At 43.5% G+C, this 12,229-nt stretch overlaps 1 protein-coding gene across 1 annotated transcript in view; it reads right to left on the bottom strand.

Moving 5' to 3' along the window:
- Positions 1–3,245: 3,245 nt before the first annotated feature.
- Positions 3,246–12,229, bottom strand: part of LOC105755997 (zinc finger protein 432-like) — a 31,019-nt gene continuing 22,035 nt past the window's right edge. The window contains exon 5 of the mRNA XM_023736399.1: positions 3,246–5,118. Within this exon, the coding sequence (XP_023592167.1) occupies positions 3,380–5,118 (1,739 nt within the window). The 3' untranslated portion in view covers positions 3,246–3,379. The remainder of the gene's footprint in view (positions 5,119–12,229) is intronic.

Genomic DNA, 12,229 nt, shown 5'->3' with positions numbered 1-12,229 from the left:
GAATTCCTGATAAGAACTCTCAATAAAACAGGAATAGAAGGGAAATTCCTCAACATCATAAAGGGCATCTACACAAAACCAACAGCCAACATCATTCTCAATGGAGGGTGGCTGAAAGCATTCCCCCTGAGAACAAGAATAAAACAAGGATGTCCTTTATCACCACTCCTACTTTAACACTGTGCTGGAAGTCCTAGCTACAGCAATAAGGCAAGAAAAAGAAATAAAGGGCATCCAAATTGGCAGGAAGAATACTATCCCTATTCAAAGACGATAAGATACTCAAATAGAGAACCCCAAAGACTCCACAAGAAAACTACTGGAACTGATAGATTCAGCAGAGTAGCAGGATACAAGATCCACATACAAAAATCAGTTGGATTCCTATACATCGATAAAGACAACTACGAAAAGGAAATCAGGAAAACAGTATCTTATAATAGCCCCTGAAAAGATAAAATACTTAGGAATAAATATAACCAGGGATATAAAACCACTATACAAAGAAAACCACAAAACACTATTCCAAGAAACCAAGAGAGACCTATATAAACGGTAAAACATACTATTCTCACGGATAGGAAAACTCAACATTGTGAAAATGTCAATTCTACCCAGAGCAATCTATAGATATAATGCAATCCTGATCTAAATACCAACAATATTCTTAAATGAGATGGAAAAACTAATCACCAACTTTATATGGAAAGGAAAGAGGTCCCAGATAAGCAAAGCATTATTGAATAAAGAGAACAAAGTAGGAGGCCTCACACTACCTGATCTCAGAACCTTCTATACAGCCATGGTAGTCAAAACAGCCTGGTACTGGTACAACAGACACACAGACCAGTGCAACAGAATCAAGAGCCCAGATGTAAATCCATCCACCTATGGTCAACTGATCTTTGACAAATGACCAAAGTCCAGTAAATAGGGAAAAGACAACGTTTTTAACAATTGGTGCTAGCAAAACTGGATACCCATCTGTTAAAAAAACCTCATGCGTCACAACATGCACAAAAACTAACTCAAAATGGATCAAAGACCTAAATATAAAACTTAAAATGATAAAGATCATGGAAGAAAAAAAAGGGATGCTAGGCGCCCTATTACATGGAATATAACACAAACCACAACAAACAATGCACAAACACCAGAAGATAAACTAGATAACTGGGAGCTCCCCCAAACTAAATATTTTTCTGCCATCAGCTACTCCTCTGCTAACTGGACAAGCTCACAGTCAGTACAGCAGCTTTGGGACCACTCAGCTCTCACATGGCTCTGGTTCTCCACCATCTCAGCTCTTAGCCAGCTTCTCTTCTGCCATCCAGAAGTCCTCTGCAGAAACCTCTCCATCTCAGCTATATATATATCCTGATTCTCCCTCACAATACCAGAGTTCAACCATCCTCAATTACCCATGAGATGTCAATCAACTCATGTCTTGTTAATTATCAGGCAAGGCTGGAAAAAAAAAATCTAAACATCAAGTTGTTTATACTTTACCCAGAAAGTGTCAATCAACCAGGGGAATCCCTTGGGCATAAATAACAATCTTTTTTGGGTAGAAAACAACATAGGAACCCCCTCCCTCCTCCCACGTTCCTTCTCCAACAAACTGGAGCAAAGGTAACAACTCAGGGGTTAGAGGAAAAGTATCACCCAAGCTGTTTTCCGAAAAACAGACCACAGCCAAAGGGCACATAGAGGAACTGATTTCATGACAATAGTAAAAAATAAATAAATAAAACTATAAAGGAATGTATGATCTCCTTAAGGAGGTGAGACATGGGCACTGAAAGAAAGACTTGTTTCCTAGGATGGTTATACCCATTAAAAACATCACCGCCAGTGGATTCCGACTCATAGTGACCCTACAGGACAGAGCAGAACGGCTCCATAGAGTTTCTAAGGAGCAGCTGGTAGATTTGAACTATCGACCTTTTGGTTAGCAGCCATAGCTCTTAACCACTGTGCCACCAGGGCTCCAGGATGGTTAAATACCCTTAAAAGTAGTCCTTACTCCAAAAATCTGTGCGTAGTGCCAATGGTTAATACACTTGGCTGCTAACCCGAAAGACTGCAGGCTCAAGCCCACCTGGAGGTGTCTCGAAAGAAAGGTCTGGTGATCTACTTTAAAAAATCAGCCATGGAAATTCCTAGGGAGCAGAGTTCTACTCACACACGGGGTCACTATGATTGGGAATCTACTCAATGGACAGGAAACTGACAAAAGAAATTTTTAGGATTTTCTAACTCCTAAATACTCTAACTAAACCCCTTGTACCAATCACTCCATGTCTATTTCACCTAATATAGATATTGCATCATCCTTTGACTAGATTACCTGCAGTATGAAGATTCCACTTAAATACAATCCAACTAACTCAATGCTCTCTCCAAGAGGGCATGGACTTTCTTCTTTCTGATTCACCACTGTAACCTCAGCTCCTGGAAACTGGGCCAAGCACCAAGGCAGTATGTGACAAATACTTGTTACATGAAACGAATGAACTCAATGTTAACACTACTGTTTTTTAGGTCTGTCTGCATGACAGAAAGTTCTAAAATTGATGGTAAACATTCTGGTATTCAATTGTTCCTTCACACTGATCTGGGGGAAACTCAACTGATATGTATGTTCTCCCAATCCCACCAATCCAATACTACATTTTTGCAACCAACCATCTCCCATGGCTTTTTACGTTAATAGCAAAATTCAAGACACTGATTATCTTTTCTGTTTCAAAAATCCAGTTTTTATTTCCTCCACTCAAATGAACTCACTTTCATTCATTCCACTGGTACAACAGAACAATTAAAGCATTTGCATTAACATCAGATTATGTTATGATATCAAAGCACGTATTTATGTAGAATGAGTGTACCAGGTTTTCCCAGTCTCTGCATTCATTATGATTTCCCTCAGGATACACTTTGTAGCCATACGATGAGGTAGAAATTTTTGCTCAAACCTCCTCCCCAGTCAAGTGTTTCTGACTTTATCCTACCTGTTTTATGTGACATAAAGTAAGAGGTAATTGATCACTGAAGGCACTATAACATTCGCTGCATTCACCAGGTTTCCCTGTATAAATTCTGTTATCTCCTGAGGGTTCACATCTGGCAAAAGGCTGTCCCACAAGGACTATGTCCCGATTTGTTAGGAACCCATTGGTGTTTACTGATGTCTGAGCTGCCACAGAACGCATTTGCATAGCCACTGTATTATCAGGGTTTTTCTCTTGCATGAGATCACTGGTATGCGCCTCACTGTGGAAGGGTCTTCCACCTTGACTGAACATACATGTTTCTCTCTAGTGTGTATTCTTTTATGTGAAAAAGGGAAGATATACAGGCAAAAGTTTCTCCATACTCATTGCAGCCATATGGTGTCTCTCCTATGAGATCTTTGATGTACAATAAGCTTTGGCTTCTTGTCGAAGGCTTTCTCACATTCACCACATTTAAAGGGTTTCTCGCCCGTGTGAATTTTCTGATGTACAATGAGACTTGACTTCTGAGAATAAAATTTTCCACATTCACTGCATAAAAAAGGAGTCATTCCTGTGTGAAATCTCTGATGTGCTATGAGGCACATCTTCTGACTGAAGGCTTTACCACATTCATCACATACATAGGGTTTCTCTCCAGTATGAACTCGGTGATGAATAATGAGATTTCCTTTCCGGGTGAAGCCTTTTCCACATTCTCTACAAATATAGGGTTTCTCTCCAGTATGAATTCGCTGATGAAGAGTGAGATCATTTTTACGGATGAAGCCTTTTCCACATTCACTGCATATGTAGGGTTTCTCTCCAGTATGAGTTCGCTGATGAACAGTGAGATCTACTTTATGGATGAATCCTTTTCCACATTCACTGCATACGTGGGGTTTCTCTCCAGTATGAGTTAGCTGATGAATAGTGAGATTTCTCTTCCGGATGAACCCTTTACCACACGCACTGCATAGATAGGGTTTCTCTCCAGTATGAGTTCGCTGGTGAACAGTGAGATTTCCCTTCCGGATGAAGCCTTTTCCACACGTACTGCATATATAGGGTTTCTCTCCAGTATGAGTTCGCTGATGAATAGTGTGATCTCTCTTCTGGATGAAGCCTTTACCACATGCGCTGCATAAATAGGGTTTCTCTCCAGTATGAGTTCGCTGATGAACAGTGAGATCATATTTCTGGATGAAGCCTTTTCCACATGTAGTGCATATATAGGGTTTCTCTCCAGTATGAGTTCGCTGATGAACAGCGAGAACATTTTTCCGGATGAAGCCTTTTCCACATGTAGTGCATATATAGGGTTTCTCTCCAGTATGAGTTTGCTGATGAACAGTGAGATCATCTTTCCGGATGAAGCCCTTTCCACATGTACTGCATATATAGGGTTTCTCTCCAGTATGAGTTCGCTGATGAACAGTGAGACCTACTTTATGCATAAAGCCTTTTCCACATTCACTACATATATAAGATTTCTCTCCCATATGAGTTTCCTGATGTTTATTGAGGTGTGACTTACGGAGATAGGCTTTGTCACATTCTGTGCATTTATATGGTTTTTGTCCTTTATGAGTTGTGTGATGATGTTCAATGAGCTTGAACTTTTTAAAGAAGGTTTCCCCACATAGACTGCATCTACAGGGTTTCTCTCCGGTATGAATGATCTGATGCTCAGTAAGGAAAGACTTCCTGATGAAGGCTTCCTCACATGTACTACATACATGTGGTTTCTCTGTTTTGTGAGTTTTCTGATGCTGAATGAGTTGGGACTTAGTACTACTGGATTTCTGACTCTCACGGAATTTCACTTCAGTACAACATTGCTCATGGTCTGCAGGAAGAAAGGTTTTCTCATATCCATTAAGCTCAGCAGAGTTCTTTATTGCATTGCTTCTGCTCTGGTTGAATGCTGGTAAAGTTAAATTTGATTTCACAGCTTTTCCATGTAAGTCAAACATACCATTATTTTCCCTTAAAGGAAACTGATTTCTTTGACGACGAACAATATTTTCCAATGTATTATGTTCATAGCATTGCTCCATTCTGTCCACCTTGCTTTCATTTTGCAAGTGCCCAAGCAGATGATCATCAACTCTCCAGGTTTCTAAGAAGAGAAGAGAACAATGAATCTTTCCATTGTCTTGATTTGCAATGAAGCTATTTTAAAAAACACATTGCTGTAAGGTGGAAACCTCTCATGTGAGTATAAAACACCATGCTTAATGTTACTTGCAGAATGAAAAAAATACAATCATATAAACAACCCAATAGTAAAAGCAGTTAGTATAGAAACAGGGTTAGACAATATATAATGAATGAATACAGATTTGGCTGCTTCGTTAAAAACACCTTGCAAAACATGCAGAGAACGTAAAATAAAAGCAAGTCATGGCCACTCGCAGACCACAGAGGTTCTAAGCCTCCTCATCCCAACTGGTGAAGGACAGATTCATTCACTCCACAAATTCTTCCTGAGAGACAACTATTAACCAGGCATAGTAAGGTATGTAAAGAATACAGAATGTGACATTTGCGAAAAACAATTTTCACCTCTATATAATAAAGGTGGGGCCCTAGCAGCAAAATGGTTAAACATTAAGGTCACTAACCAATAGGTCAGTAGTTCGAATCTACCAGCACTCCTTGGAAACTCTACGGGGAACAGTTCTGCTCAGTTCTATTAGGTCATTATGAGTTGGAATAGACTTGACAACAACAGGTTTTGGTACAGTAAAGGTATTGGGAACACACAAACATATTCCTTGTGTTTATGAAGCCTACATTACAGTTTGGTAAAGTACCAAAAAAAAAGCAAGGAAAACCATAGGGAAAGTAGCTGTAGATTGTGAAAAGTGGTTTTTATGAGAGGGCTGTACTTTACTGACTATGCAAAGGCATTTGACTGTGGGGATCATAACAAATTATGGACAACATTGCAAAGAATAAGAATTCCAGAACACTTAATTGTACTCACAAGGAGCCTGTACATAGATCAAGAGGCAGTTGTTCAAACAGAACAAGGGGATACTGCATAGTTTGAAGTCAGGAAAGGTGTGCATCAGGGTTGTATCCTTTCACCATACTTATTCAATCTGTATGCTGAGCAAATAATCCAAGAAGCTGGACTGTGTGAAGAAAAACTCGGCATCAGGATTGGAGGAAGACTCATTAACAAGCTGCGTTATGCAGATGACACAATCTTGCTTGCTGAAAGTGAAGAGGACTGGAAACACTTACTGATGAAGATCGAAGACCACAGCCTTCAGTACGGATTACACCTCAACATAAAGAAAACAAAAATCCTCACAAATGTACCAATAAGCAACAACATGATAAATGGAGGAAAGATTGAAGTTGTCAAGGATTTCACTTTAGTTGGATCCACAAACTACGCCCATGAAAGCAGCAGTCAAGAAATCAAATGATGCATTGCACTGGGCAAATCTGCTGAAAAGACCTCTTTAAAGTGTTAAAAAGCAAAGAAATCAACTTGAAGACTACAGTGAACTTGACCCAAGCCATCGTGTGTCCAGTCGCCTCATGTGTATGCGTAAGCTGTACAATGAGTAAGGAAGCCTGAAGAAAAATTGACGCCTTTGGGTTACAGTGTTGGTGACGAATACTGAATATACCATGAATTGCCAAAGGCATGAACAAATCTGCCTGGGAGAAGTGCAATCAGAATGCTCCTTAGAAGCAAGGATGGTGAGACTATGTCTCACATACTTTGGACATGTTATCAGGAGGGATGAGTCCCTGGAGAACATCATGCTTGGTAAAGTAGAGGGTCAGTGAAAAAGAGGAAGACTCTTAATGAGACGGATTGACACAGCAGCTGCAACAATGGGTTCAAGCATAACAATGACTCTGAGGATGGCACAGGACCAGACAGTGTTTCGTTCTGTTGTACACAGGGTCCCTACGAGTCGGAACTGACTCGATGGCACCCAACAAAAACAAGAAAGGGGTAGAGGAAACGGGGATACATTCTGAAGGAAGAGAAGGCTCACTGATGAATTCATTGTTGCCCGGGTGGGGTAAAAAATGCGAGGAATAAAGGTAAATGAATAACTTGTTTTTTCAGAGTGAGAGTAAAGCTGGTTCCTAGGAGGCAGAGGTTAAGTATGTCTCAAATGTCCAACGTTTCCCAACTGCTGTACCACTCCAGCATCTCTAACAACAAATACTCCTCCTCCCCTCAGTACTCTTCTTCCTGCCTCTGGGTTCTGCAATTCGCTGCAATATCTCACAGAACTCACAAACCATATCAAGGAAATGGCTCACACAGTTGTGGATGCTGGCAAGTCCCAAACCGTGGGTCAGGCGTAGTAGGCTTCTTCTGACTTACGCAGCCACCGGGGCTGATGAACCCAAATAGGCAAGTCAGATGACAGGCTGCTGGCTCACAAGGCTGCAGAAGATGGCGAATCAGGTCAGACAACAGGCTGCTGGCCCACAGGGCTGCATAAGCTGGCGAATCCCAGAATCTGAAGATCCAATAGCAGACCGCTGGCTCAACTCCCAGGAACCAGACGTCAGACAATGACAAGCTGGACGCAAGATCCAGATACAGAGTGAGAGAGAGTGCAACCAGAGCACCCACATATATACATTGGATACAGACCATACCCAGGGAAGGGCATGACTTGAGTAAGCGTGTGACCTGAGTCACACCCTCCTACAAGGCTGTGATTCTTGATACTCCCTATACTAATCCTGCCTCATTAACATATAGAATTTAGAATTTATAACAGAGAATGGAGAATAATTATGATAATTACATTAGATCACAAAACGGAAGATAGCTACATAATACTGGAAATCATGGCCTAGTCAAGCTGACAAGCAACATCAACCACCACACCTGGTTAGGATTCAATATATCTTATCTGCATGGTCCCACCCAACCATCATGTGAGAGTCAAAAAGACTATGGCTAACCAAAAAAACAAACCCACTGCCACTGAGTCGATTCCGACTCATAGCAACCATATAGAACAGAGTAGAACTGCCCCATACGGTTTCCAAGGAGCAGCTGGTGGATTCAAACTGTCGACCTTTTAATTAGCAGCCAAGCTCTTAACCACTGCACCATCAGGGCTCCAAGACTATGGATAGAAGTGTCATATTTAATTCACCGCACCGCAAACAAGGTTCATGGAATCCCTTCGGGGGTGGGACTATGCAAATAATGCATATGGAACCCTAGTGAGGGGATTGGTCAGTTTGCCATCCTGCGAGGCTTAAAAAGAGAGTGAATCCCAGAGCAGAAAGACGACCTCACTACTACCAAGAAGAAAAAGAGTCAGGAGTAGAGTGTGTCCTTTTAACCCACAGTCCCTGCACTGAGAACGTTTTAGACCCAGGAGACAGAGCTATAACACCAGAGGCCAGTGAGAAGCAGAAGCAAGCACTGCAAAACCCAGTGGCAGAGAAATGGGAACAGCAGAACCAGGAGACCAGCATGAGACATCTGTGGTGGTCTTCCTGGCTAACCGAGCAAGGCGGCTAGAGTGGGCATGCTGACCCACAGAGCTAGAAAACTGAGTACCCTTGGGTAGGAGGCTTGCTGGTAGAGTGGGGTGCCACTGGTTACTTATCAGCAAATCTAAAAGAGGCTTATAAGACTGGTCTCAGCAGGGCAGAGGCCAGCCTGATGGCTAAGAGAAGCTTATCCTGAGGAGGCTGAGAGGAGTCTGTCCTTAGGGGCCAAGAGGAGCCCTGCATGGTGGAGAAGAGCTGAGAGAGCTATCCTGCACTGAAGAAGGGAGAATCTGCCTACATACTTCCTGATCCTGAATTGTTTTTCCAACTGAGTCCATGAAATGAGCAAACATGGGGGTGCTGAAGCAATGCTGTCATAAGCTGAATCCAGACACATTCCTCTCACACCCTAAGGCACAAAATGCCAGCAAGGACTGCTTTGTCCACCAGCAAGAAAGACAGAAGCTGCAGATGGCTATAGGGCAGATTCTTAGGGGGGAAGGCCCTGTACATATCTGGCAAGTTGATTATAGTGGACCAATGACGCCAGTAGCACCAGGTGGCTACAAATGGGTCCTCAGAAGAATACATACTTATTCCGCACTGAACTTTGCATATCCTGTAATAGATGCAATGCCAAAAAGACTATTAAAGGACTAGAACAAAAGATACTATACCAATTTGGGCCACTGAGTTATATTTCATCAGACCAAGGAACACACTTTACAGCACACAGGCAGCAGCAATTGCCCAAGAAACATCGTACTAAACAGACCTACCATACTGCATACAACCCTCAGAGTAATGGTTTGCTAGAGAATTGGAATAGACAATTGAAACATTTGTTATCTAAAATGGGATGAGATATAGGCATGAAGGGCTGGCTCACACTTTCACGAGTATGTGCTCACACTCAACATGAGGTAGTGCAAAGGGAGGATAACCAAGAGACAGATTCCTATGCTTCTCTGGGAGGTCTGCGGAAGAGGGGGTAGGGGAGGATGCTGGTGTCACTGTACAGTTCTTCCCCATATCATCTAATGCAGTGCAATGGATCGCTTTTGTGTGGCCTTTCTCGCCATGGTCTTGTAACTCCCACCCAAGTGATTGGTGGGACTGTGAAAATAAGGTAATTGTAGCTCACCAAGAGGACTGGTCAGTTTTGCCATCCCACTAGTCTTAAAATGAGCAATCCCAGAGGCAGGAAGGAGAGGATCTCACCACTACCAAGAAAGAAAGGCCAAGAGCAGAACACATCCTTTAGAGCAAGGATCCCTGCACTGAGAAGCTCCTGGAAGCAGATGAGCAAGAGTGAGACAGTTTAACACTGAAGATGGCAAGAAGTGGCGGCAAAGAAACTGGCAGGAGATGGTACAGTGGGCTTCCTGGCCCAGAGTGAGAAACGTGAGTGCCTTTGGGCAGGAGGCTTGCTGGCAGAGTAGGGTGCCTCCAGGCAGTTAGTGGAGCTAGGTTTGCCAACTCATAGAGCTACAGCCAAGCACCTTTGGGCTGAGGCTTACTAGTGGAGTGGGGTATCTCAGGGAACTTACCAGCAGAGCTAAAAGAGCTTTGCAACACTTGCCCAAAAGGGCACAGGCCAAGGGGCCACAGAGAGGTGTCCCTGTGGGCAGAGGCTGAGAAGAGCCTATCCTGATGAAAGAAGTGTATCCTGAGCATTCCTGAACCTGAACTGTAATCTGTTACTTCCTTAATAAACCTCATAATCATGAGTATTATCAGTGAGTTCTGTATGGCCACTGCAATGAATTACTGAACTCAGCAGAGTGAAGAGTGCCATGGGAGGGACTGCTGGTGTCAGAATTGGTAAAGATGGCCGACGGAGGAGGCGTGTCTGACCTCTGCCTCTGCCTTGGGCTGTTGATGTTGATTCTCCTTTCTCCTTGTGAATTTAGAGGTCAGACACCGCCCTCACACCATTTTTATACCTAAAACTGCTTTTTTCCTGCTGGATGTTGCAGTCTCAGGACCAGGGATGCAACTGTGTGTGGGGGAAGCAGGAGTGATCCCTATGCAAGAGACTGTAACTATACACCTTGCAGCGAACTGAATTACTTAATATGGCCCTTTGAGCTGTAGTCTTTGTAACTCCTACCAAATGACTTGGTGGGACTATGCAAATGAGTGCTTGTGGCCCACCAAGTGAATTGGATAGGTTGCTAATAATGTAAATATGGTGCACAGCACCTTGTGGGGGTGGGACCACACAAATAAGGTATATGGAACCTTATTGAGGGGACCGGTCAGTTCTGCCATCCTGGTAGGCTTAAAGAGAGACACAGAGAGAGAAAGGAGCTGTAACACAGAAGACAGCAAGAGATGCCACAGAGAGATGGCAGGAACCAGGAGACCGAAGCAAGAGGGCTGTGGTGGAGTTTGCTGACTCATGGAACTAAAAGGTTGTAACAGTTGCCCTAGTGGGCCCCCAGCAGGGTCTGGCGGCAGAAGGTCCCCAACAGTGACCAGTGGCAGGAGGTCACCAACAGGGCCCAGTAGCCTGAAGCCCCCAGCTAGGCATGGTGGCAGCAAGACCACAGCACAGCCCAGTGGCAGAGGGCGAGAAGAAGCTGTCCTGATCAAACACATGTATCCTGAGTTGTTTCTGATCCTGATCCTTAATTGTATCCTTTTACTCCCGTAATAAAACCCTTAACTGTAAGTACACTTCGTGAGCTCTGTGAGACGTTACAACGAATTACTGAACTCTAAGATGACAGGGAGAGTACTGAGGAGAGGGAGTAGTTCGTGTTAGAGATGATGGAGTGGTACAGCAGTTCAGTAAAGTTGGACATTTGTGACATCTTTAACCTCCACCTCATAGGAGCTACCTTTCTGCTTATCCTTATAAAAAAACTTATTCATTTAATTCCCTAATAAATCCCATAAATATGTGCATGGTCTGTGAATTCTGTGCGGCCACTGCAACAAATTATCAAACTAGCAGAGCAGACAGTGCCATGAGTGGGGAGGTGGCTGGAGTCAAAAATGGTGAAACGCTTGGAGAGTGGAGGTATGTCTCACCACCACCTCATAGGAATCAGTTTTGTGCTGATCTTGAGTCTCATCCCTACTCTTGAAGTTAGACGAGGTCTGAAACTAGAATACAACTGGCTTCACAAACAGGATTACACTGACCTTAGCTGGACTGGCTGGGGAGTGCCACCAGGTTCATCCCTTAGTGGGACTGGCTGGAGACAATGGCCAGTCTGATCTTTACTAGCATTGGCTGTAGGGCCTGCCCATTAACTGATCTCTACCCAGACCGGTTGGGGAGACCTGCCCAGTCTGACTTTTACCTGGTTCGCCTGGGGAGCCCTACTCAGTCTTGAGGTCTGGCCTACGTGAAGGGCAAAAACACTGAGGATTTTGGGGGGGCCTCCTGACATGAGAGCCAAGAGGAGAAAGTGAGCTTGTCCTTTTGACATGGGGGCCCATTTGTTGAGACCCTCTCAGACTCAACTTAGAGAGCTGTAACAATTGCAGCTGCAATGGCAATGGAGGAAGTGCCTACAGTGAGATGAGAAGCTGTGGAAACAAGCAACCTGGATAGTGGCGGCAGAATATAAAGACAAAAACCTGGTCAGGACGTGTTATACTCTAAGGTATGGGACACCAAGAGAAGGGGGTTGCCCGCAGAGGAAGGTGTGGCACTAAGGGAGTTCTGCACAAGAACTGTTGTAAAGCCAGCCTAGAGTAACAAGTTATAATTCAGG

Source organism: Trichechus manatus, unplaced genomic scaffold (assembly GCF_000243295.1).
Source record: "Trichechus manatus latirostris isolate Lorelei unplaced genomic scaffold, TriManLat1.0 scaffold00087, whole genome shotgun sequence".
Classification (NCBI taxonomy): Eukaryota; Metazoa; Chordata; class Mammalia; order Sirenia; family Trichechidae; genus Trichechus; species Trichechus manatus.
Note: the sequence above shows the minus strand (reverse complement) of the source record. Positions and strands in the feature narration are given on the sequence as shown.